Here is a 26800-nt window from a genome sequence, read left to right on the forward strand (position 1 = left end):
CAGTCTCTATCTCCACTGAGCCACTCAGGTGATTGAGGAGCCATTTGGAGATTGTATTAATGTGTTCATTACTCAAAATGAATGACTGGAAACACTGAATAAGTCATTTGAATAGGACACGAAAAAGAAAACTCAATACAATGTGAATATCTGACAGGTTGGATTGTTCCAGTGGCAGTGATGGGAGAGAAATACCAGTTAAACATGCCATTTGTTTTGTAGTGGTAGTATTGCCTTTGGGCCCTAGTAGATCGCCACATTTAATTATAAGGCTATTTAGTATGGCTGCTTCAAATGTAACATGTCAGCCCTGGGTTCATGATGTGGAAGTTTGGACAAGCAGAGAGCTGCTATTCTGTTCAGACAGCAGAGAGCCGGTAGTCTGTTCAGACAGCAGAGAGCCGGTAGTCTGTTCAGACGGCAGAGAGCCGGTAGTCTGTTCAGACGGCAGAGAGCCGGTAGTCTGTTCAGACGGCAGAGAGCCGGTAGTCTGTTCAGACGGCAGAGAGCCGGTAGTCTGTTCAGACGGCAGAGAGCCGGTAGTCTGTTCAGACGGCAGAGAGCCGGTAGTCTGTTCAGACGGCAGAGAGCCGGTAGTCTGTTCAGACGGCAGAGAGCCGGTAGTCTGTTCAGACGGCAGAGAGCCGGTAGTCTGTTCAGACGGCAGAGAGCCGGTAGTCTGTTCAGACGGCAGAGAGCCGGTAGTCTGTTCAGACGGCAGAGAGCCGGTAGTCTGTTCAGACAGCAGAGAGCCGGTAGTCTGTTCAGACAGCAGAGAGCCGGTAGTCTGTTCAGACAGCAGAGAGCCGGTAGTCTGTTCAGACAGCAGAGAGCCGGTAGTCTGTTCAGACAGCAGAGAGTTCAGATGGTGTAACGTAGATAGAAACCAGGACAGGAGATGGATATCCTACTGCACTCCTCTTCTGTTCTGAAGCACAGTGGGTAAGTTGAGATGTCCGTTCAGTACTTTCAATGTTGGTGGTTTGCTGGAGCGTTGGTGGTTCGGTGAGTGTTGGTGGTTTGCTGGAGCGTTGGTGGTTCAGTGAGTGTTGGTGGTTTGCTGGAGCGTTGGTGGTTCAGTGAGTGTTGGTGGTTCAGTGAGTGTTGGTGGTTTAATGGAGCGTTGGTGGTTCAGTAAGTGTTGGTGGTTCAGTGAGTGTTGGTGGTTTGCTGGAGCGTTGGTGGTTCAGTGAGTGTTGGTGGTTTGCTGGAGCGTTGGTGGTTCAGTGAGTGTTGGTGGTTCAGTGAGTGTTGGTGGTTTGCTGGAGTGTTGGTGGTTCAGTGAGTGTTGTTGGTTTGCTGGAGCGTTGGTGGTTCAGTGAGTGTTGGTGGTTTGCTGGAGCGTTGGTGTTTCAGTAAGTGTTCGTGGTTCAGTGAGTGTTAGTGGTTTGCTGGAGCATTGGTGGTTCAGTGAGTGTTGGTGGTTTGCTGGAGCGTTGGTGTTTCAGTAAGTGTTCGTGGTTCAGTGAGTGTTGATGGTTTGCTGGAGCGTTAGTGGTTCAGTGAGTGTTGGTGGTTTGCTGGAGCGTTAGTGGTTCAGTGAGTGTTGGTGGTTTGCTGGAGCGTTAGTGGTTCAGTGAGTGTTGGTGGTTTGCTGGAGCGTTAGTGGTTCAGTAAGTGTTGGTGGTTTGCTGGAGCGTTGGTGGTTCAGTGAGTGTTGGTGGTTTGCTGGAGCGTTAGTGGTTCAGTAAGTGTTGGTGGTTTGCTGGAGAGTTAGTGGTTCAGTAAGTGCTGGTGGTTTGCTGGAGCGTTAGTGGTTCAGTAAGTGTTGGTGGTTTGCTGGAGCGTTAGTGGTTCAGTGAGTGTTGGTGGTTTGCTGGAGCGTTAGTGGTTCAGTGAGTGTTGGTGGTTTGCTGGAGCATTGGTGTTTCAGTAAGTGTTGGTGGTTTGCTGGAGCGTTAGTGGTTCAGTAAGTGTTGGTGGTTTGCTGGAGCGTTAGTGGTTCAGTAAGTGTTGGTGGTTTGCTGGAGCGTTAGTGGTTCAGTGATTGTTGGTGGTTTGCTGGAGCGTTAGTGGTTCAGTAAGTGTTGGTGGTTTGCTGGAGCGTTAGTGGTTCAGTGAGTGTTGGTGGTTTGCTGGAGCGTTAGTGGTTCAGTGAGTGTTGGTGGTTTGCTGGAGCGTTGGTGGTTCAGTGAGTGTTGGTGGTTTGCTGGAGCGTTAGTGGTTCAGTGAGCGTTGGTGGTTTGCTGGAGTGTTCGTGGTTCAGTAAGTGTTGGTGGTTTGCTGGAGCGTTGGTGGTTCAGTGAGTGTTGGTGGTTTGCTGGAGCGTTGGTGGTTCAGTGAGTGTTGGTGGTTTGCTGGAGCGTTGGTGGTTCAGTGAGTGTTGGTGGTTTGCTGGAGCGTTGGTGGTTCAGTGAGTGTTGGTGGTTTGCTGGAGCGTTGGTGGTTCAGTGAGTGTTGGTGGTTTGCTGGAGCGTTAGTGGTTCAGTAAGTGTTGGTGGTTTGCTGGAGCGTTAGTGGGTCAGTGAGCGTTGGTGGTTTGCTGGAGTGTTCGTGGTTCAGTAAGTGTTGGTGGTTTGCTGGAGCGTTGGTGGTTCAGTGAGTGTTGGTGGTTTGCTGGAGCGTTAGCGGTTCAGTAAGTGTTGGTGGTTTGCTGGAGCGTTAGTGGTTCAGTAAGTGTTGGTGGTTTGCTGGAGCGTTAGTGGTTCAGTGAGTGTTGGTGGTTTGCTGGAGCGTTAGTGGTTCAGTGAGTGTTGGTGGTTTGCTGGAGCATTGGTGTTTCAGTAAGTGTTGGTGGTTTGCTGGAGCGTTAGTGGTTCAGTAAGTGTTGGTGGTTTGCTGGAGCGTTAGTGGTTCAGTAAGTGTTGGTGGTTTGCTGGAGCGTTAGTGGTTCAGTGAGTGTTGGTGGTTTGCTGGAGCGTTAGTGGTTCAGTGAGTGTTGGTGGTTTGCTGGAGCGTTAGTGGTTCAGTGAGTGTTGGTGGTTTGCTGGAGCGTTAGTGGTTCAGTGAGTGTTGGTGGTTTGCTGGAGCGTTGGTGGTTCAGTGAGTGTTGGTGGTTTGCTGGAGCGTTAGTGGTTCAGTGAGTGTTGGTGGTTTGCTGGAGCGTTGGTGGTTCAGTGAGTGTTGGTGGTTTGCTGGAGCGTTGGTGGTTCAGTGAGCGTTGGTGGTTTGCTGGAGTGTTCGTGGTTCAGTAAGTGTTCGTGGTTCAGTGAGTGTTGGTGGTTTGCTGGAGCGTTGGTGGTTCAGTGAGTGTTGGTGGTTTGCTGGAGCGTTGGTGTTTCAGTAAGTGTTCGTGGTTCAGTGAGTGTTGATGGTTTGCTGGAGCGTTAGTGGTTCAGTGAGTGTTGGTGGTTTGCTGGAGCGTTAGTGGTTCAGTGAGTGTTGGTGGTTTGCTGGAGCGTTAGTGGTTCAGTGAGTGTTGGTGGTTTGCTGGAGCGTTAGTGGTTCAGTAAGTGTTGGTGGTTTGCTGGAGCGTTAGTGGTTCAGTGAGCGTTGGTGGTTTGCTGGAGTGTTCGTGGTTCAGTAAGTGTTGGTGGTTTGCTGGAGTGTTGGTGGTTCAGTGAGTGTTGGTGGTTTGCTGGAGCGTTGGTGGTTCAGTGAGTGTTGGTGGTTTGCTGGAGCGTTGGTGGTTCAGTGAGTGTTGGTGGTTTGCTGGAGCGTTGGTGGTTCAGTGAGTGTTGGTGGTTTGCTGGAGCGTTGGTGGTTCAGTGAGTGTTGGTGGTTTGCTGGAGCGTTAGTGGTTCAGTAAGTGTTGGTGGTTTGCTGGAGCGTTAGTGGGTCAGTGAGCGTTGGTGGTTTGCTGGAGTGTTCGTGGTTCAGTAAGTGTTGGTGGTTTGCTGGAGCGTTGGTGGTTCAGTGAGTGTTGGTGGTTTGCTGGAGCGTTAGCGGTTCAGTAAGTGTTGGTGGTTTGCTGGAGCGTTAGTGGTTCAGTAAGTGTTGGTGGTTTGCTGGAGCGTTAGTGGTTCAGTGAGTGTTGGTGGTTTGCTGGAGCGTTAGTGGTTCAGTGAGTGTTGGTGGTTTGCTGGAGCATTGGTGTTTCAGTAAGTGTTGGTGGTTTGCTGGAGCGTTAGTGGTTCAGTAAGTGTTGGTGGTTTGCTGGAGCGTTAGTGGTTCAGTAAGTGTTGGTGGTTTGCTGGAGCGTTAGTGGTTCAGTGAGTGTTGGTGGTTTGCTGGAGCGTTAGTGGTTCAGTGAGTGTTGGTGGTTTGCTGGAGCGTTAGTGGTTCAGTGAGTGTTGGTGGTTTGCTGGAGCGTTAGTGGTTCAGTGAGTGTTGGTGGTTTGCTGGAGCGTTGGTGGTTCAGTGAGTGTTGGTGGTTTGCTGGAGCGTTAGTGGTTCAGTGAGTGTTGGTGGTTTGCTGGAGCGTTGATGGTTCAGTGAGTGTTGGTGGTTTGCTGGAGCGTTGGTGGTTCAGTGAGCGTTGGTGGTTTGCTGGAGTGTTCGTGGTTCAGTAAGTGTTCGTGGTTCAGTGAGTGTTGGTGGTTTGCTGGAGCGTTGGTGGTTCAGTGAGTGTTGGTGGTTTGCTGGAGCGTTGGTGTTTCAGTAAGTGTTCGTGGTTCAGTGAGTGTTGATGGTTTGCTGGAGCGTTAGTGGTTCAGTGAGTGTTGGTGGTTTGCTGGAGCGTTAGTGGTTCAGTGAGTGTTGGTGGTTTGCTGGAGCGTTAGTGGTTCAGTGAGTGTTGGTGGTTTGCTGGAGCGTTAGTGGTTCAGTAAGTGTTGGTGGTTTGCTGGAGCGTTAGTGGTTCAGTGAGCGTTGGTGGTTTGCTGGAGTGTTCGTGGTTCAGTAAGTGTTGGTGGTTTGCTGGAGTGTTGGTGGTTCAGTGAGTGTTGGTGGTTTGCTGGAGCGTTGGTGGTTCAGTGAGTGTTGGTGGTTTGCTGGAGCGTTGGTGGTTCAGTGAGTGTTGGTGGTTTGCTGGAGCGTTGGTGGTTCAGTGAGTGTTGGTGGTTTGCTGGAGCGTTGGTGGTTCAGTGAGTGTTGGTGGTTTGCTGGAGCGTTAGTGGTTCAGTAAGTGTTGGTGGTTTGCTGGAGCGTTAGTGGTTCAGTGAGCGTTGGTGGTTTGCTGGAGTGTTCGTGGTTCAGTAAGTGTTGGTGGTTTGCTGGAGCGTTGGTGGTTCAGTGAGTGTTGGTGGTTTGCTGGAGCATTAGCGGTTCAGTAAGTGTTGGTGGTTTGCTGGAGCGTTAGTGGTTCAGTAAGTGTTGGTGGTTTGCTGGAGCGTTAGTGGTTCAGTGAGTGTTGGTGGTTTGCTGGAGCGTTAGTGGTTCAGTGAGTGTTGGTGGTTTGCTGGAGCATTGGTGTTTCAGTAAGTGTTGGTGGTTTGCTGGAGCGTTAGTGGTTCAGTAAGTGTTGGTGGTTTGCTGGAGCGTTAGTGGTTCAGTAAGTGTTGGTGGTTTGCTGGAGCGTTAGTGGTCCAGTGAGTGTTGGTGGTTTGCTGGAGCGTTAGTGGTTCAGTGAGTGTTGGTGGTTTGCTGGAGCGTTAGTGGTTCAGTGAGTGTTGGTGGTTTGCTGGAGCGTTAGTGGTTCAGTGAGTGTTGGTGGTTTGCTGGAGCGTTGGTGGTTCAGTGAGTGTTGGTGGTTTGCTGGAGCGTTGGTGGTTCAGTGAGTGTTGGTGGTTCAGTGAGTGTTGGTGGTTTGCTGGAGCGTTGGTGGTTCAGTAAGTGTTGGTGGTTCAGTGAGTGTTGGTGGTTTGCTGGAGCGTTGGTGGTTCAGTGAGTGTTGGTGGTTTGCTGGAGCGTTGGTGGTTCAGTGAGTGTTGGTGGTTCAGTGAGTGTTGGTGGTTTGCTGGAGTGTTGGTGGTTCAGTGAGTGTTGTTGGTTTGCTGGAGCGTTGGTGGTTCAGTGAGTGTTGGTGGTTTGCTGGAGCGTTGGTGTTTCAGTAAGTGTTCGTGGTTCAGTGAGTGTTAGTGGTTTGCTGGAGCATTGGTGGTTCAGTGAGTGTTGGTGGTTTGCTGGAGCGTTGGTGTTTCAGTAAGTGTTCGTGGTTCAGTGAGTGTTGATGGTTTGCTGGAGCGTTAGTGGTTCAGTGAGTGTTGGTGGTTTGCTGGAGCGTTAGTGGTTCAGTGAGTGTTGGTGGTTTGCTGGAGCGTTAGTGGTTCAGTGAGTGTTGGTGGTTTGCTGGAGCGTTAGTGGTTCAGTAAGTGTTGGTGGTTTGCTGGAGCGTTGGTGGTTCAGTGAGTGTTGGTGGTTTGCTGGAGCGTTAGTGGTTCAGTAAGTGTTGGTGGTTTGCTGGAGAGTTAGTGGTTCAGTAAGTGTTGGTGGTTTGCTGGAGCGTTAGTGGTTCAGTAAGTGTTGGTGGTTTGCTGGAGCGTTAGTGGTTCAGTGAGTGTTGGTGGTTTGCTGGAGCGTTAGTGGTTCAGTGAGTGTTGGTGGTTTGCTGGAGCATTGGTGTTTCAGTAAGTGTTGGTGGTTTGCTGGAGCGTTAGTGGTTCAGTAAGTGTTGGTGGTTTGCTGGAGCGTTAGTGGTTCAGTAAGTGTTGGTGGTTTGCTGGAGCGTTAGTGGTTCAGTGAGTGTTGGTGGTTTGCTGGAGCGTTAGTGGTTCAGTGAGTGTTGGTGGTTTGCTGGAGCGTTAGTGGTTCAGTGAGTGTTGGTGGTTTGCTGGAGCGTTAGTGGTTCAGTGAGTGTTGGTGGTTTGCTGGAGCGTTGGTGGTTCAGTGAGTGTTGGTGGTTTGCTGGAGCGTTAGTGGTTCAGTGAGTGTTGGTGGTTTGCTGGAGCGTTGGTGGTTCAGTGAGTGTTGGTGGTTTGCTGGAACGTTGGTGGTACAGTGAGCGTTGGTGGTTTGCTGGAGTGTTCGTGGTTCAGTAAGTGTTCGTGGTTCAGTGAGTGTTGGTGGTTTGCTGGAGCGTTGGTGGTTCAGTGAGTGTTGGTGGTTTGCTGGAGCGTTGGTGTTTCAGTAAGTGTTTGTGGTTCAGTGAGTGTTGATGGTTTGCTGGAGCGTTAGTGGTTCAGTGAGTGTTGGTGGTTTGCTGGAGCGTTAGTGGTTCAGTGAGTGTTGGTGGTTTGCTGGAGCGTTAGTGGTTCAGTGAGTGTTGGTGGTTTGCTGGAGCGTTAGTGGTTCAGTAAGTGTTGGTGGTTTGCTGGAGCGTTAGTGGTTCAGTGAGCGTTGGTGGTTTGCTGGAGTGTTCGTGGTTCAGTAAGTGTTGGTGGTTTGCTGGAGTGTTGGTGGTTCAGTGAGTGTTGGTGGTTTGCTGGAGCGTTGGTGGTTCAGTGAGTGTTGGTGGTTTGCTGGAGCGTTGGTGGTTCAGTGAGTGTTGGTGGTTTGCTTGAGCGTTGGTGGTTCAGTGAGTGTTGGTGGTTTGCTGGAGCGTTAGTGGTTCAGTAAGTGTTGGTGGTTTGCTGGAGCGTTAGTGGTTCAGTGAGCGTTGGTGGTTTGCTGGAGTGTTCGTGGTTCAGTAAGTGTTGGTGGTTTGCTGGAGCGTTGGTGGTTCAGTGAGTGTTGGTGGTTTGCTGGAGCGTTAGCGGTTCAGTAAGTGTTGGTGGTTTGCTGGAGCGTTAGTGGTTCAGTAAGTGTTGGTGGTTTGCTGGAGCGTTAGTGGTTCAGTGAGTGTTGGTGGTTTGCTGGAGCGTTAGTGGTTCAGTGAGTGTTGGTGGTTTGCTGGAGCATTGGTGTTTCAGTAAGTGTTGGTGGTTTGCTGGAGCGTTAGTGGTTCAGTAAGTGTTGGTGGTTTGCTGGAGCGTTAGTGGTTCAGTAAGTGTTGGTGGTTTGCTGGAGCATTAGTGGTTCAGTGAGTGTTGGTGGTTTGCTGGAGCGTTAGTGGTTCAGTGAGTGTTGGTGGTTTGCTGGAGCGTTAGTGGTTCAGTGAGTGTTGGTGGTTTGCTGGAGCGTTAGTGGTTCAGTGAGTGTTGGTGGTTTGCTGGAGCGTTGGTGGTTCAGTGAGTGTCGGTGGTTTGCTGGAGCGTTAGTGGTTCAGTGAGCGTTGGTGGTTTGCTGGAGTGTTCGTGGTTCAGTAAGTGTTCGTGGTTCAGTGAGTGTTGGTGGTTTGCTGGAGCGTTGGTGGTTCAGTGAGTGTTGGTGGTTTGCTGGAGCGTTGGTGTTTCAGTAAGTGTTCGTGGTTCAGTGAGTGTTGATGGTTTGCTGGAGCGTTAGTGGTTCAGTGAGTGTTGGTGGTTTGCTGGAGCGTTAGTGGTTCAGTAAGTGTTGGTGGTTTGCTGGAGCGTTGGTGGTTCAGTGAGTGTTGGTGGTTTGCTGGAGCGTTAGTGGTTCAGTAAGTGTTGGTGGTTTGCTGGAGCGTTAGTGGTTCAGTAAGTGTTGGTGGTTTGCTGGAGCGTTAGTGGTTCAGTAAGTGTTGGTGGTTTGCTGGAGCGTTAGTGGTTCAGTGAGTGTTGGTGGTTTGCTGGAGCGTTAGTGGTTCAGTGAGTGTTGGTGGTTTGCTGGAGCATTGGTGTTTCAGTAAGTGTTGGTGGTTTGCTGGAGCGTTAGTGGTTCAGTGAGTGTTGGTGGTTTGCTGGAGCGTTAGTGGTTCAGTGAGTGTTGGTGGTTTGCTGGAGCGTTGGTGGTTCAGTGAGTGTTGGTGGTTTGCTGGAGCGTTAGTGGTTCAGTGAGCGTTGGTGGTTTGCTGGAGTGTTTGTGGTTCAGTAAGTGTTGGTGGTTTGCTGGAGCGTTGGTGGTTCAGTGAGTGTTGGTGGTTTGCTGGAGCGTTGGTGGTTCAGTGAGTGTTGGTGGTTTGCTGGAGCGTTGGTGGTTCAGTGAGTGTTGGTGGTTTGCTGGAGCGTTGGTGGTTCAGTGAGTGTTGGTGGTTTGCTGGAGCGTTGGTGGTTCAGTGAGTGTTGGTGGTTTGCTGGAGCGTTGGTTGCTCAGTGAGTGTTGGTGGTTTGCTGGAGCGTTAGTGGTTCAGTGAGCGTTGGTGGTTTGCTGGAGTTTTCGTGGTTCAGTAAGTGTTGGTGGTTTGCTGGAGCGTTGGTGGTTCAGTGAGTGTTGGTGGTTTGCTGGAGCGTTGGTGGTTCAGTGAGTGTTGGTGGTTTGCTGGAGCGTTGGTGGTTCAGTGAGTGTTGGTGGTTTGCTGGAGCGTTGGTGGTTCAGTGAGTGTTGGTGGTTTGCTGGAGCGTTGGTGTTTCAGTAAGTGTTCGTGGTTCAGTGAGTGTTGGTGGTTTGCTGGAGCGTTAGTGGTTCAGTGAGTGTTGGTGGTTTGCTGGAGCGTTAGTGGTTCAGTGAGTATTGGTGGTTTGCTGGAGCGTTAGTGGTTCAGTGAGTGTTGGTGGTTTGCTGGAGCGTTAGTGGTTCAGTAAGTGTTGGTGGTTTGCTGGAGCGTTGGTGGTTCAGTGAGTGTTGGTGGTTTGCTGGAGCGTTAGTGGTTCAGTAAGTGTTGGTGGTTTGCTGGAGCGTTAGTGGTTCAGTAAGTGTTGGTGGTTTGCTGGAGCGTTAGTGGTTCAGTGATTGTTGGTGGTTTGCTGGAGCGTTAGTGGTTCAGTAAGTGTTGGTGGTTTGCTGGAGCGTTAGTGGTTCAGTGAGTGTTGGTGGTTTGCTGGAGCGTTAGTGGTTCAGTGAGTGTTGGTGGTTTGCTGGAGCGTTGGTGGTTCAGTGAGCGTTGGTGGTTTGCTGGAGTGTTCGTGGTTCAGTGAGTGTTGGTGGTTTGCTGGAGCGTTAGTGGTTCAGTGAGCGTTGGTGGTTTGCTGGAGTGTTCGTGGTTCAGTAAGTGTTGGTGGTTTGCTGGAGCGTTGGTGGTTCAGTGAGTGTTGGTGGTTTGCTGGAGCGTTGGTGGTTCAGTGAGTGTTGGTGGTTTGCTGGAGCGTTGGTGGTTCAGTGAGTGTTGGTGGTTTGCTGGAGCGTTGGTGGTTCAGTGAGTGTTGGTGGTTTGCTGGAGCGTTGGTGGTTCAGTGAGTGTTGGTGGTTTGCTGGAGCGTTAGTGGTTCAGTAAGTGTTGGTGGTTTGCTGGAGCGTTAGTGGTTCAGTGAGCGTTGGTGGTTTGCTGGAGTGTTCGTGGTTCAGTAAGTGTTGGTGGTTTGCTGGAGCGTTGGTGGTTCAGTGAGTGTTGGTGGTTTGCTGGAGCGTTAGCGGTTCAGTAAGTGTTGGTGGTTTGCTGGAGCGTTAGTGGTTCAGTAAGTGTTTGTGGTTTGCTGGAGCGTTAGTGGTTCAGTGAGTGTTGGTGGTTTGCTGGAGCGTTAGTGGTTCAGTGAGTGTTGGTGGTTTGCTGGAGCATTGGTGTTTCAGTAAGTGTTGGTGGTTTGCTGGAGCGTTAGTGGTTCAGTAAGTGTTGGTGGTTTGCTGGAGCGTTAGTGGTTCAGTAAGTGTTGGTGGTTTGCTGGAGCGTTAGTGGTTCAGTGAGTGTTGGTGGTTTGCTGGAGCGTTAGTGGTTCAGTAAGTGTTGGTGGTTTGCTGGAGCGTTAGTGGTTCAGTGAGTGTTGGTGGTTTGCTGGAGCGTTAGTGGTTCAGTGAGTGTTGGTGGTTTGCTGGAGCATTGGTGGTTCAGTGAGTGTTGGTGGTTTGCTGGAGCGTTAGTGGTTCAGTGAGCGTTGGTGGTTTGCTGGAGTGTTCGTGGTTAAGTGAGTGTTGGTGGTTTGCTGGAGCGTTGGTGGTTCAGTGAGTGTTGGTGGTTTGCTGGAGTGTTCGTGGTTAAGTGAGTGTTGGTGGTTTGCTGGAGCGTTGGTGGTTCAGTGAGTGTTGGTGGTTTGCTGGAGTGTTCGTGGTTCAGTGAGTGTTGGTGGTTTGCTGGAGCGTTGGTGGTTCAGTGAGTGTTGGTGGTTTGCTGGAGCGTTGGTGGTTCAGTGAGTGTTGGTGGTTTGCTGGAGCGTTGGTGGTTCAGTGAGTGTTGGTGGTTTGCTGGAGCGTTGGTGGTTCAGTAAGTGTTGGTGGTTTGCTGGAGCGTTGGTGGTTCAGTAAGTGTTGGTGGTTTGCTGGAGCGTTGGTGGTTCAGTGAGTGTTGGTGGTTTGCTGGAGCGTTAGTGGTTCAGTAAGTGTTGGTGGTTTGCTGGAGCGTTAGTGGTTCAGTAAGTGTTGGTGGTTTGCTGGAGCATTAGTGGTTCAGTAAGCGTTGGTGGTTTGCTGGAGTGTTCGTGGTTCAGTAAGTGTTGGTGGTTTGCTGGAGCGTTAGTGGTTCAGTGAGCGTTGGTGGTTTGCTGGAGCGTTAGTGGTTCAGTAAGTGTTGGTGGTTTGCTGGAGCGTTAGTGGTTCAGTAAGCGTTGGTGGTTTGCTGGAGTGTTCGTGGTTCAGTAAGTGTTGGTGGTTTGCTGGAGTGTTCGTGGTTCAGTAAGTGTTGGTGGTTTGCTGGAGCGTTAGTGGTTCAGTAAGCGTTGGTGGTTTGCTGGAGTGTTCGTGGTTCAGTAAGTGTTGGTGGTTTGCTGGAGCGTTAGTGGTTCAGTGAGCGTTGGTGGTTTGCTGGAGTGTTCGTGGTTCAGTAAGTGTTGGTGGTTTGCTGGAGTGTTCGTGGTTCAGTAAGTGTTGGTGGTTTGCTGGAGCGTTGGTGGTTCAGTGAGTGTTGGTGGTTTGCTGGAGTGTTCGTGGTTCAGTAAGTGTTGGTGGTTTGCTGGAGCGTTGGTGGTTCAGTGAGTGTTGGTGGTTTGCTGGAGCGTTGGTGGTTCAGTGAGTGTTGGTGGTTTGCTGGAGCGTTGGTGGTTCAGTGAGTGTTGGTGGTTTGCTGGAGCGTTGGTGGTTCAGTAAGTGTTGGTGGTTTGCTGGAGCGTTGGTGGTTCAGTAAGTGTTGGTGGTTTGCTGGAGCGTTGGTGGTTCAGTGAGTGTTGGTGGTTTGCTGGAGCGTTAGTGGTTCAGTAAGTGTTGGTGGTTTGCTGGAGCGTTAGTGGTTCAGTAAGTGTTGGTGGTTTGCTGGAGCATTAGTGGTTCAGTAAGCGTTGGTGGTTTGCTGGAGTGTTCGTGGTTCAGTAAGTGTTGGTGGTTTGCTGGAGCGTTAGTGGTTCAGTGAGCGTTGGTGGTTTGCTGGAGCGTTAGTGGTTCAGTAAGTGTTGGTGGTTTGCTGGAGCGTTAGTGGTTCAGTAAGCGTTGGTGGTTTGCTGGAGTGTTCGTGGTTCAGTAAGTGTTGGTGGTTTGCTGGAGTGTTCGTGGTTCAGTAAGTGTTGGTGGTTTGCTGGAGCGTTAGTGGTTCAGTAAGCGTTGGTGGTTTGCTGGAGTGTTCGTGGTTCAGTAAGTGTTGGTGGTTTGCTGGAGCGTTAGTGGTTCAGTGAGCGTTGGTGGTTTGCTGGAGTGTTCGTGGTTCAGTAAGTGTTGGTGGTTTGCTGGAGTGTTCGTGGTTCAGTAAGTGTTGGTGGTTTGCTGGAGCGTTGGTGGTTCAGTGAGTGTTGGTGGTTTGCTGGAGTGTTCGTGGTTCAGTAAGTGTTGGTGGTTTGCTGGAGCGTTGGTGGTTCAGTGAGTGTTGGTGGTTTGCTGGAGCGTTGGTGGTTCAGTGAGTGTTGGTGGTTTGCTGGAGTGTTGGTGGTTCAGTAAGTGTTGGTGGTTTGCTGGAGCGTTAGTGGTTCAGTGAGTGTTGATGGTTTGCTGGAGTGTTCGTGGTTCAGTAAGTGTTGGTGGTTTGCTGGAGCGTTGGTGGTTCAGTGAGTGTTGGTGGCTTGCTGGAGCGTTGGTGGTTCAGTGAGTGTTGGTGGTTTGCTGGAGTGTTCGTGGTTCAGTAAGTGTTGGTGGTTTGCTGGAGCGTTGGTGGTTCAGTGAGTGTTGGTGGTTTGCTGGAGCGTTAGCGGTTCAGTAAGTGTTGGTGGTTTGCTGGAGCGTTGGTGGTTCAGTGAGCGTTGGTGGTTTGCTGGAGTGTTCGTGGTTCAGTAAGTGTTGGTGGTTTGCTGGAGCGTTGGTGGTTCAGTGAGTGTTGGTGGTTTGCTGGAGCGTTAGCGGTTCAGTAAGTGTTGGTGGTTTGCTGGAGCGTTCGTGGTTCAGTAAGTGTTGGTGGTTTGCTGGAGCGTTGGTGGTTCAGTGAGTGTTGGTGGTTTGCTGGAGCGTTAGTGGTTCAGTAAGTGTTGGTGGTTTGCTGGAGCGTTGGTGGTTCAGTGAGCGTTGGTGGTTTGCTGGAGTGTTCGTGGTTCAGTAAGTGTTGGTGGTTTGCTGGAGCGTTGGTGGTTCAGTGAGTGTTGGTGGTTTGCTGGAGCGTTAGCGGTTCAGTAAGTGTTGGTGGTTTGCTGGAGCGTTGGTGGTTCAGTGAGTGTTTTGGAGTGGACGTGAGTGGACGTGCATTTTCCATCACTGGGAGTGAGTCCTGTCTGGCTTTCTATCGCTCAGTGAAACAGTGTCATCGGCCATGGACAAGTCAAGAGCACATCATCTATTTATCTGAACTTTCCTCTAATGTAAGGCCAATGGAGCAGGGAGCTGGAGGAGAGGGAGAGATCATTTCTGTAAAACAACAACCTAATGCCTAGCTATAGGGATAATTTCAGTATACCAATCTGGAATTGAGTGAATCCCCATCGATCTGCCTAAAACCCCATTCATTACATGACATGTTCTTGTTAGTCATATCAATATGAATTCTTGCTGTGCTATAGTGGTGCAGCATGTTCCACTGTTAGTCAGCGTTAGCTGTTTTGTACCCCATCCTTCCAGGCCAGGTTTGCTGAACATTGGGGAGTCTGCTACCCAGCCCTGGTTGGCTGATACCTGGCCCAACTCCTGCTCCAATCACAACGACTGTAGCATGAACTGCTGCACCGCAGGACAGGGCAGCAGTGACAGCAACCTGGCTACATACAGCCGCCCAGGTGAGTACGCTACGCACTGGAACAACTCACCCAAACATAAACTGTACTAAAACAGCGATGCAGAGAAGCATATACTTTGTTTTTAAGAACTACCAGTCAGGAGGATACAGACAGCTCAAAAGGTATGCTTAGATATGCAGAAAAATATACATACATTTCTACATAGAATTAAGCATAATGATTATGGTTGCAGGAAAAAGCTGTTTCAGGTGTTTGAAAAATGCTCAATTCTAGTCCCCCTCTGGACCAACACCCAGCCATTCTCACGTACTTTGTGCCCCCTCAGATTGTTGGGGTACATGACACCCTGCTCTCAAAGCAAAGCATGGATAAGAATCATAAAAAGGAGCGGACCTAGTCGGTAGAAAACAGAGAGAAGTGAAATCCCATATCTGGGTTAGCTCCCTTGAGACTTCTCTCTCTTACCTCTCTCCTCGCGAGGTCTCTATAAGAAAAAACCTTACGGGAGGCTTAGGAGTAGGAGTATATGTGTTTGATTTATTTCAGGTTAAAGCGGGCCAGTTTTAGGCAGGAAATAAAAGGAGCACGCTGGATGGGCCTTATGGGTTTACTCTGCTGCAAATCCAATTGCTCTGCTAATTTCCATACTGTTGTTATAGCCTGTAATGTCATTTCCACTAAGTGCTCAGTTATTTAAGAAATGTGGAGCAGTGGTAGAGATCAGGGCAGGACTGCAGACTGCAGCCAACACCGGATGAAGAGATGGAGAGATGGAGAGATACCTGGAAGAGTGCATAGATAGAAAGGGAACGAAGGAGGAAAAATAATAATAAGGGAGGATATGTAGCATACACAGAGATAAATGGAGAGAGAAAGTAGAGGGGAAGTAAATTGGACAGAGAAAGAGAGAGAACGAGGGAGTTGGGAGGAGAGTAAAGAGAGCAGAAGAGATGGACAGTAACGGAGGGAGGGAGGGTTATGGTACACCTCCAGGTGGCCTCTCAGTCAGCAGTACTTTCTATAAACAATAGGGATTGAGTTTGGCTCTGAAGTCAAAGACACACACACACACACACACACACACACACACACACACACACACACACACACACACACACACACACACACACACACACACACACACACACACACACACACACACACACGCACACACACACACACACACACACACACACAAAAGAGCGCTAAGTACTCACACTCTACAGAGAAAGAGGGTCAACAGCTGGTAGAGGGGGGTAAAGTATGTCTCTTGGTGCAGGGTGGGGACAAAGGATTTGAGGTTATACACACATAGGTAGGACTTAACTACGAAACGTGTACCCCAGCCCTGAACCTCCCTTTGATATACAGTAGGCTTAGAAGTTGAACTAAAGTAAAAGAGATGTGGGTATACAGTAGTCGTTTGAACAACCGTTTGGACACGCGGCAGGCGTCTCTCCAGCTGTAGCGTCTGACAGATAGTACAGTAGTGTAGCGTCTCCTACCCACTCATTGACTCATTTACATTGTTGGCTTCAACCAAACAGGCTTACACACAATCCTAGTGTAGCAGATGTTCTGTTGTACTAAGTGCTGTGCTTCCCCTGGGTTAAGCAACTTACTCAAGGACAAAGAAACACTGTACCCATAAAATACATACCCATCTTCTAAAGTTACCCATCACAGTCAACACAAGAAAACCTAATCCGACTTTTCATTCCGTGGTGTGTTTAACTTTTCCCTAACATTGGTTCTGATGACAATCTGGGAGTTTGTTTGAGAAGGGATGACATGCTAAAAGCACTTCTCACTCACTGCATGTGTAAGACATTAAGGAGCATGCCTGGTGCTGGCTGCTTTGTGTGGCCAACCTAAACCCTGTGAAGGTTTAACAGGATCAGCGGCTAGGTGACAGAGCCCAGGGATACGAGTTAATGTCCCTTTATCTAACACATAGGGGCCCTTTCTCCACATCTACCTCTGAAGTGCCTCAGATATCCCTCGGTTCTTGTAAATGTAAGGTTCACGTGCGCTCGGTTGTTCTATCTGTAGCCATCCTTGATATTTACCGCAAGGCTGGCTCTCAGATCTGCTGGAGGATTTGAATATTTTATGAGCCAGAGAAAATTGGATCTGTCAGTGGAGCTCTGCTCTTTGCTGCACGCTTCCTTCTGATACAGACATGTTCCACTGTTCTTCTCAATGAGCAAAGCCTCCTCGCCTGGCGTCTGACGTGGAGAATAGACATGACAAACACGTTGAGCTGTGGATGAGACAAAGACATTATCGAGACAGAAAGACAGAGAGAGCAGACAGTGGAAGAGAGCAGACAGTGGAAGTATAATACAGCTCCAGTCACTCACCTGAACCAGATAGGGATAGTTGACGTACATAATGAACTGTAGTTTGCACTGAAATATATATATATGTCTAGACTGAGGGCACAGTGATCTGTTGAAAGGTACAAATGACTCGGGCTGATTTATTTCTGTGTCATTCTGAAATGTTCATCTTTTCAGCTTATTTTTTTACGGAGTATGATGCCAGTGAATACAACTGAATACAATGCCATTTGTGCCATTCATGCACTTGGCAAACCTCTTCTTCTGAACCTAGCTATAGAAGCTAGTCCGGTCTTTGACTAAACCTTTCACCCTGCACCCGCTCCCATGTTATCCAGCCGACTGCATCGCCAACTATAACAACCAGATGGAGAGCAAGCAGACCAACCTGATGGTGCCGGAGGGAGGAGTGTACGTAGACGTGGACCTCTCCAACAAGATCAACGAGATGAAGACCTTCAACAGCCCCAACCTGAAGGACGGACGCTTCGTTGGGCCCGGTGGACCAGGGGGACAGCCCACCCCGTACGCCACCACACAGCTCATTCAGTCTTCTATCCTGGGAAACAACATCAACACAGACAGAGACAGAGGGAGTGGAGGGGGGGGAGGGGAGACAAACGAGAAACACGGCTGGAAACCCACACCTGTTCAGGAGCAGAAGCAACAGGAAATGACCTCACAGCTCCACCAGTATAACATCATGGAGCAGAACAAGCTGAACAAGGGTGAGTGTGTGGTGGGAATCAGTGGAGGTTAGGAGGTCAAACCATAACCGTCTTCCATCTTTCTTTCTTCCCTTCTTTATTTCCTTTTCTCCCTGTGGATGGGCCCACCATGCTGAAGAATGTTCCTTTTTCACTGGCTTCCCTGCTGCCCCCATTCAGTCATATGAATAGAGAGCATCATCAGTCTCCCTCTCATTGTCTACTATGCATTTTCCTAACTCCTAACTTTCCTCTCTGTGTTCATATAACATCTCTGCTCTACATTATGGGTCAGGCCTGAGTTTCTGTCTTTACTGTCTGGGTTGTTCTTCATTGGTCAAGTCTCATAGCTACAGCTGTAAGGATTTTCTCCAGGTGTCAGGTGTCTGAAGGAGAGAGAACCATTTCTTTTGGAACTGACAGGCACTGAACTAAACTGTCGTCACCTTCTTCTTACCTGCAGAAAATAGCTGCTACTTTAGTGACACCGTTTTCAGTTTCGTCATGGTCTCTTGTATGGAACAGAAATTGCATGTCTTCTCTCTCAGCACTCTTAGGAGGACAGCATCCACCGGACTGTTTATTGAGACAGTTTCAACTTACATTTCAACTTATTAGAGGTGTATGACACACATTTTAACACATCGCTGGTTAAGATCATTATTTAGATGTGTTGTTACATTGTTAGCTCTTATGTTAGCCTAACTGTGATCATTAGTCAGTTACACTCAAACAGTCTCTATGGATCTTTTGATATCATAATGTCCCCTTCATTTCCAAAGGCTATCTATACTTTTGTAATGCGGTAATGTAGTATATGCTGCCCACCTTCCTCATGCTTACCATCCTCCTCCTCTCCCTTACCAGACCACTACAGAGGAGGGGACAGTCCCATGGCTACCACCATCCCCTATAACCAGGCCCACGAGGCCCACACCGTGGGCTCCTACAACAGCTCTGACCATGGCAGCAGCAGCACCTCCGGTGAGAGAGTGGGGAACGGGGGGTAATCAGTATCCACAGCCATATGGTTGGTGTTTTACTGCGTGGATGTTTAGTGAATCACTTTTGTTGTTGTTTCCCGTCCTTATTTTCCTCAAAAGCAATACATTGTAGTGGGAGTAATAATATAATGCATGATGCTTTAAAATTGTTATTTTGATTAATTTCCATGTCAGTATCTTGAAGAGAAATTAAAATGCCTTCAGTGGAGGGAAAATGTAAAACATCCCAGGCATCAGTTTCCAGTCTGTGTGTGTTTCCAGTCTGTTTCCAGTCTGTGTGTGTTTCCAGTCAGTTTCCAGTCAGTTTCCAGTCTGTGTGTTTCCAGTCAGTCTCCAGTCTGTTTCCAGTCTGTGTGTTTCCAGTCAGTTTCCAGTCTGTTTCCAGTCTGTGTGTGTTTCCAGTCAGTTTCCAGTCAGTTTCCAGTCTGTGTGTGTTTCCAGTCAGTTTCCAGTCTGTGTGTTTCCAGTCAGTTTCCAGTCTGTTTCCAGTCTGTGTGTTTCCAGTCAGTTTCCAGTCTGTTTCCAGTCTATGTGTGTTTCCAGTCAGTTTCCAGTCAGTTTCCAGTCTGTTTCCAGTCTGTGTGTGTTTCCAGTCAGTTTCCAGTCTGTGTTTGTTTCCAGTCTGTGTTTGTTTCCAGTCTGTGTGTGTTTCCAGTCAGTTTCCAGTCTGTTTCCAGTCTGTGTGTTTCCAGTCTGTGTTTGTTTCCAGTCTGTGTGTGTTTCCAGTCAGTTTCCAGTCTGTTTCCAGTCTGTGTGTTTCCAGTCTGTGTTTGTTTCCAGTCTGTGTCCGTTTGCAGTCTGTGTGTTTCCAGTCTCTTTTTTCCTGTCTGTTTCTGGTCTTCGTCAGTTTCCAGTCAGTTTTTTCAATCCCATGTGCTTCTAACAGAAAATGAAAAACCTAGTTAGATTAGTTAGACTGTTCCTTGTTGCTCAGACAAAACATGAATTAAACAAACATGAATTACCGTCCCCTTCATTCCTGCAAAGAGGAGGATAATCTCATCAGATATGCAGTGTTTGTTTCTGGACAAGGACTAATGACACACATTCCAGAGGGCATGCAACACTGCCTCCATAACGCCCAGGATCCATTCTGATATTGTATATGAAGTTCAGCTCGTTAAAGAGCAGCCCTCTGTGCTCACTGAGCTCACAGCTCATTGGCTTCTCATTCTTATTGGCTGCTGTTAATTGGCCTCAGATGTTTTGTAATTTCTTTCACATTTTCTATTTTCTCTTGGCAATGGGGAACATTATAGTTGAAAAATGACTGCGTTTTTGATGGCATGACTGGCATGAATTACAAATTGAGAGGTAATGTACGTGGTGCATTTTTGTGGTGTCCATAAAGAGAGGGGATGCTACTAGCCGACATGCTCTCATGTATAAATTATATATTGTTTATCCGTGTCAACCTTTCACTGAAATTAGCCCTGTTTGTCCCTACATTTTGATCTGCTGTTGATTTATTAATTTCTCTGTTGATTTAACGAGCATCAATAATGTAGATGGTTGAGAGACGGAGAACGATGTGAGAGTGGGGGTGTGTTTCTACATGTTTCTGACTGAAGGAGTTCTTTGTTCATGTTTTTGCAGGGAGTCAAGGTCAAAAGAAGGGAGTGCGCACCCCCAAACTACCCAAACAGAGCACAATGAACTGGGCTGACCTACTGCCTCCTCCCCCTGCTAACCCACCTCCCTGCCGCAACATGGAGGAGTACTCCCTGTCTATGGACGAGAGGTGGGACATGTCCACACACACACACACACACACACACACACACACACACACACACACACACACACACACACACACACACACACACACACACACACACACACACACACCTCCCTGCCACAACATGGAGGAGTACTCCCTGTCCATGGATGGGAGGTGGGACATATCCACACACGCACACACAGACACACAGACACACACACACACACACACACACACACACACACACACACACACACACACACACACACACACACACACACACACACACACACACACACACACACACACACACACACACACACCTCCCTGCCACAACATGGAGGAGTACTCCCTGTCCATGGATGAGAGGTGGGACATGTCCACACACACACACACACACACACACACACACACACACACACACACACACACACACACACACACACACACACACACACACACACACACACACACACACACACCTCCCTGCCACAACATGGAGGAGTACTCCCTGTCCATGGATGAGAGGTGGGACATGTCAACACACACACACTCACACCTCCCTGCCACTTTATTCTTTCCTTTCATTTACTGAAAGAGTCAAATCTACCCTAAGGGTTTTTGTTCTATTGTGTATCAATGCTAGGTTCATGTCAAACCTTTTCCTTTACATGTCTACCTTGGTAGCAGCACAACATGAATATGTACGAGCTACATTGTTCAAGATATGAATGTTATTGTCACATTGAGTGACATCCAACTAACCAGCGTGTTTCCCTGTGTTGACAGTTATGACCCAGATATGCAGTGCTCCCTGCCCCCCTCCCGCATGTACCTGCAGCCAGACGAACTGGAGGAGGAGGAGATGGAGAGGGGTCCCACTCCACCCGTCAGAGGCGCTGCCTCGTCCCCCGCCGCGGTGTCCTACAGCCACCAGTCCACAGCCACCCTCACCCCCTCGCCCCAGGAGGAGCTGCAGCCCATGCTCCAAGACACAGCAGACAGCATGGTCTCTGGACACGAACGCAGGTACTGGAAGGCGTTATACTGGATGAAATGGACTTTGATTGGCTGATATACAGTGGGTATAATAAGTATTCACCAACAATGGATTTTTTCCAATTTTATTGTGATACGAAGTGGGATTGAAATAGATTTAATTGTGATTTATTTTGTCATTGATCTACACAAGATACTCCATAATGTCAAAGTGAAAATAATATTCTACAAATGTAAACTAAAATACAAGTAACAATAACTAAAATTGAATAAAAATAAAATATCAAATAAATGTGTTAAATTAGATGTAAATGACAGAGTGAAAAGTATACAGAATCAAATATACAGAATAAAAATATTCCAAAACATGCATCCTGTACTCAACAAGGCACTACAACATGCATCCGGTACTCAACAAGGCACTAAAACATGCATCCTGTACTCAACAAGGCACTAAAACATGCATCCTGTACTCAACAAGACACTAAAACATGCATCCTGTACTCAACAAGGCACTAAAACATGCATACTGTACTCAACAAGGCACTACAACATGCATCCTGTACTCAACAAGGCCCTAAGATGCATCCTGTACTCAACAAGGCACTAAAACATGCATCCTGTACTCAACAAGGCCCTAACATGCATCCTGTACTCAACAAGGCAATACAACATGCATCCTGTACTCAACAAGGCCCTAACATGCATCATGTACTCAACAAGGCAATACAACATGCATCCTGTACTCAACAAGGCCCTAACATGCATCCTGTACACAACAAGGCACTAAAACATGCATCCTGTACTCAAAAAGACACTAAAACATGCATCCTGTACACAACAAGGCACTAAAACATGCATCCTGTACTCAAAAAGGCACTAAAACATGCATCCTGTACACAACAAGGCACTAAAACATGCATCCTGTACTCAACAAGGCACTAAAACATGCATCCTGTACACAACAAGGCACTAAAAACATGCATCCTGTACTCAACAAGGCACTAAAACATACATCCTGTACTCAACAAGGCACTAAAACATGCATCCTGTACTCAACAAGGCACTAAAACATGCATCCTGTACACAACAAGGCACTAAATCATGCATCCTGTACTCAACAAGGCACTAAAACATGCATCCTGTACTCAACAAGGCACTAAAACATGCATCCTGTACTCAACAAGGCACTAAAACATGCATCCTGTACTCAAACAAGGCACTAAAACATGCATCCTGTACTCAACAAGGCACTAAAACATGCATCCTGTACTCAACAAGGCACTAAAACATGCATCCTGCACACAACAAGGCACTAAAACATGCATCCTGTACTCAACAAGGCACTACAACATGCATCCTGTACTCAACAAGGCACTAAAACATGCATCCTGTACTCAACAAGGCACTAAAACATGCATCCTGTACTCAACAAGGCCCTAAGATGCATCCTGTACTCAACAAGGCACTAAAACATGCATCCTGTACTCAACAAGGCACTAAAACATGCATCCTGCACACAACAAGGCACTAAAACATGCATCCTGTACTCAACAAGGCACTACAACATGCATCCTGTACTCAACAAGGCACTAAAACATGCATCCTGTACTCAACAAGGCACTACAACATGCATCCTGTACTCAACAAGGCACTAAAACATGCATCCTGTACTCAACAAGGCACTAAAACATGCATCCTGTACTCAACAAGGCACTACAACATGCATCCTGTACTCAACAAGGCACTACAACATGCATCCTGTACTCAACAAGGCACTAAAACATGCATCCTGTACTCAACAAGGCACTAAAACATGCATCCTGTACTCAACAAGGCACTAAAACATGCATCCTGTACACAACAAGGCACTAAAACATGCATCCTGTACTCAACAAGGCCCTAAGATGCATCCTGTACTCAACAAGGCCCTAAGATGCATCCTGTACTCAACAAGGCACTAAAACATGCATCCTGTACTCAACAAGGCACTAAAACATGCATCCTGTACACAACAAGGCACTAAAACATGCATCCTGTACTCAACAAGGCCCTAAGATGCATCCTGTACTCAACAAGGCACTAAAACATGCATCCTGTACTCAACAAGGCACTAAAACATGCATCCTGTACACAACAAGGCCCTAAGATGCATCCTGTACTCAACAAGGCACTAAAACATGCATCCTGTACTCAACAAGGCACTAAAACATGCATCCTGCACACAACAAGGCACTAAAACATGCATCCTGCACACAACAAGGCACTAAAACATGCATCCTGTACTCAACAAGGCCCTAAGATGCATCCTGTACTCAACAAGGCACTAAAACATGCATCCTGTACTCAACAAGGCACTAAAACATGCATCCTGCACACAACAAGGCACTAAAACATGCATCCTGCACACAACAAGGCACTAAAACATGCATCCTGCACACAACAAGGCACTAAAACATGCATCCTGTACTCAACAAGGCACTAAAACATGCATCCTGTACTCAACAAGGCACTAAAACATGCATCCTGTACTCAACAAGGCACTAAAACATGCATCCTGTACTCAACAAGGCACTAAAACATGCATCCTGTACTCAACAAGGCACTAAAACATGCATCCTGTACTCAACAAGGCACTAAAACATGCATCCTGTACTCAACAAGGCACTAAAACATGCATCCTGTACTCAACAAGGCACTAAAACATGCATCCTGTACTCAACAAGGCACTAAAACATGCATCCTGCACACAACAAGGCACTAAAACATGCATCCTGCACACAACAAGGCACTAAAACATGCATCCTGCACACAACAAGGCACTAAAACATGCATCCTGCACACAACAAGGCACTAAAACATGCATCCTGCACACAACAAGGCACTAAAACATGCATCCTGTACTCAACAAGGCCCTAAGATGCATCCTGTACTCAACAAGGCACTAAAACATGCATCCTGTACTCAACAAGGCACTAAAACATGCATCCTGCACACAACAAGGCACTAAAACATGCATCCTGCACACAACAAGGCACTAAAACATGCATCCTGCACACAACAAGGCACTAAAACATGCATCCTGTACTCAACAAGGCACTAAAACATGCATCCTGTACTCAACAAGGCACTAAAACATGCATCCTGTACTCAACAAGGCACTAAAACATGCATCCTGTACTCAACAAGGCACTAAAACATGCATCCTGTACTCAACAAGGCACTAAAACATGCATCCTGCACACAACAAGGCACTAAAACATGCATCCTGCACACAACAAGGCACTAAAACATGCATCCTGCACACAACAAGGCACCAAAACATGCATCCTGTACTCAACAAGGCACTAAAACATGCATCCTGTACTCAACAAGGCACTAAAACATGCATCCTGTACTCAACAAGGCACTAAAACATGCATCCTGCACACAACAAGGCACTAAAACATGCATCCTGCACACAACAAGGCACTAAAACATGCATCCTGCACACAACAAGGCACTAAAACATGCATCCTGTACTCAACAAGGCACTAAAACATGCATCCTGTACTCAACAAGGCCCTAAGATGCATCCTGTACTCAACAAGGCACTAAAACATGCATCCTGTACTCAACAAGGCACTAAAACATGCATCCTGCACACAACAAGGCACTAAAACATGCATCCTGCACACAACAAGGCACTAAAACATGCATCCTGCACACAACAAGGCACTAAAACATGCATCCTGTACTCAACAAGGCACTAAAACATGCATCCTGTACTCAACAAGGCACTAAAACATGCATCCTGTACTCAACAAGGCACTAAAACATGCATCCTGTACTCAACAAGGCACTAAAACATGCATCCTGTACTCAACAAGGCACTAAAACATGCATCCTGCACACAACAAGGCACTAAAACATGCATCCTGCACACAACAAGGCACTAAAACATGCATCCTGCACACAACAAGGCACCAAAACATGCATCCTGTACTCAACAAGGCACTAAAACATGCATCCTGTACTCAACAAGGCACTAAAACATGCATCCTGTACTCAACAAGGCACTAAAACATGCATCCTGCACACAACAAGGCACTAAAACATGCATCCTGCACACAACAAGGCACTAAAACATGCATCCTGCACACAACAAGGCACTAAAACATGCATCCTGTACTCAACAAGGCACTAAAACATGCATCCTGCACACAACAAGGCACTAAAACATGCATCCTGCACACAACAAGGCACTAAAACATGCATCCTGCACACAACAAGGCACTAAAACATGCATCCTGTACTCAACAAGGCACTAAAACATGCATCCTGTACTCAACAAGGCACTAAAACATGCATCCTGCACACAACAAGGCACTAAAACATGCATCCTGCACACAACAAGGCACTAAAACATGCATCCTGTACACAACAAGGCACTAAAACATGCATCCTGTACTCAACAAGGCACTAAAACATGCATCCTGTACTCAACAAGGCACTAAAACATGCATCCTGTACTCAACAAGGCACTAAAACATGCATCCTGTACACAACAAGGCACTAAAACATGCATCCTGTACTCAACAAGGCACTAAAACATGCATCCTGTACTCAACAAGGCACTAAAACATGCATCCTGTACTTATCTCATCAAGGTATATTAGTGTTTTATTTGTCAGTGATCTTTTGTGTAGATCATTGACAAATACTTACAATAAAGCAATTTTAATCCTACTCTGTAAAACAATAAAAAGTGAAGAAATCCAAGAGGGATTAGTACTGATGTTACCTACTGTAGTAATGATTTTAAAAGTCTGTGCAAAAAATTCTGTCATGATTTGTAATTTAATTTATATAATTGATTTGGTATACCCTACATGAAGAACATGTCTCCTGCTGTTTCAGACGCCATGCAGTGAGCCCCCCTCCCCGACCCATCTCCCCCTCACACACCTACGGCTACATCTCCAGCCCCCTGTCCCTGGACACAGATGGCATGGAGGAGGAGGAGGAGATGTTGGAGGAAGAGGAGGAGGAAGGGGATGAGACAGACGCGGAGGTGGCCAAGGTGCACCACCACCACACCCACCCTCACCACCCTCACCACCCCCAGCAGATGCACACCAGGAGGCTGCTGCTGCGGGGCCTGGAGCAGACCCCAGCCTCCAGCGTGGGGGACCTGGAGAGCTCTGTGACGGGCTCCATGATCAACGGCTGGGGTTCAGCCTCCGAGGAGGACAACGCCTCATCAGGACGCTCCAGCGCCGTCAGCTCCTCAGACGGATCCTTCTTCACAGACGCCGACTTCGCCCAGGCCGTGGCGGCTGCTGCGGAGTACGCAGGCCTCAAGGTGGCCAAGTACCCCAACCCCACGCAAGGCCAGGAGGGAGGCCCCGGAGGTAAGCACATATATTGTGATGTCATTTTATCAAGAACAGTAGAAAACAAGATCATGAGCACATTAACTTTGAATCAATATGATTCCCTTATTCTGCAAGCCCTTTGATAGGGGGAAAACCTTTTCATGGTTTCATGTGCCTTACCAAATGTGTCTTTCCCTTCAGCGCGAAAGTACCAAATGACCCCCTCAGGCCACCGTCCTGGCAGCCCCCCGTCCACAGACAGTAACATGAGCACGGCCAACATGCATAAGAGGCCTCCTAAGAAGCAGAAACAGCACCATGCAGCGGGCCACCCAGGGCTCCAGAAACGAGAGGCCTACGCTGAAGGTACAGTACAGAACCACACTCTGCTCATTCATCACTAAAGTACTGTATGAGGTGAAACGCCATAATGAGGACTGGAGCTGTACCATGGATCCATCTGTATTCTAGTGTTCTAATACTGTAATACCTCATAATGAGTACTGGAGCTGTACCATGGATCCATCTGTATTCTAGTGTTCTAATACTGTAATACCTCATAATGAGTACTGGAGCTGTACCATGGATCCATCTGTATTCTAGTGTTCTAATACTGTAATACCTCATAATGAGTACTGGAGCTGTACCATGGATCCATCTGTATTCTAGTGTTCTAGTACTGTAGTACCTCATAATGAGTACTGGAGCTGTACCATGGATCCATCTGTATTCTAGTGTTCTAGTACTGTAGTACCTCATAATGAGTACTGGAGCTGTACCATGGATCCATCTGTATTCTAGTGGTCTAATACTGTAGTACCTCATAATGAGTACTGAAGCTGTACCATGGATCCATCTGTATTATAGTCCCCTAATACTGTAATACCTCATAATGCGGACTGGAGCTGTACCATGGATCCATCTGTCCCCTAATACTGTAATACCTCACTACCCAGCCCCACCCATGTGATGTATGATATGGTGCCTGCCTGAGATGCAGTGTCCAGGAGTGAGTGAGTATGAGTGTGTCATAAGTCAGAGCTTTAATCATTCTCCTCTTGTGTGTGTGCATGCACGCCAAGCATCGTTTCCAATCTACGGCTGTGCAGAGCAGAGCAGACTGGGGTAGAATGGAGGGGTATGGAGGG

General features: G+C 47.9%; 1 protein-coding gene across 1 annotated transcript in view; it reads left to right on the forward strand.

Annotated features, from left to right (window-relative positions):
* LOC120018973 (roundabout homolog 1-like) overlaps positions 1-26800 on the forward strand; it is a 415988-nt gene that overhangs the window by 372806 nt on the left and 16382 nt on the right. Inside the window, exons 21-27 of the mRNA XM_038962182.1 lie at positions 13408-13562; positions 16204-16593; positions 17440-17556; positions 19173-19317; positions 20086-20325; positions 25195-25688; positions 25854-26018. Of these exons, the coding sequence (XP_038818110.1) occupies positions 13408-13562; positions 16204-16593; positions 17440-17556; positions 19173-19317; positions 20086-20325; positions 25195-25688; positions 25854-26018 (1706 nt within the window). The remainder of the gene's footprint in view (positions 1-13407; positions 13563-16203; positions 16594-17439; positions 17557-19172; positions 19318-20085; positions 20326-25194; positions 25689-25853; positions 26019-26800) is intronic.

Source organism: Salvelinus namaycush, chromosome 23, assembly GCF_016432855.1.
Source record: "Salvelinus namaycush isolate Seneca chromosome 23, SaNama_1.0, whole genome shotgun sequence".
Classification (NCBI taxonomy): Eukaryota; Metazoa; Chordata; class Actinopteri; order Salmoniformes; family Salmonidae; genus Salvelinus; species Salvelinus namaycush.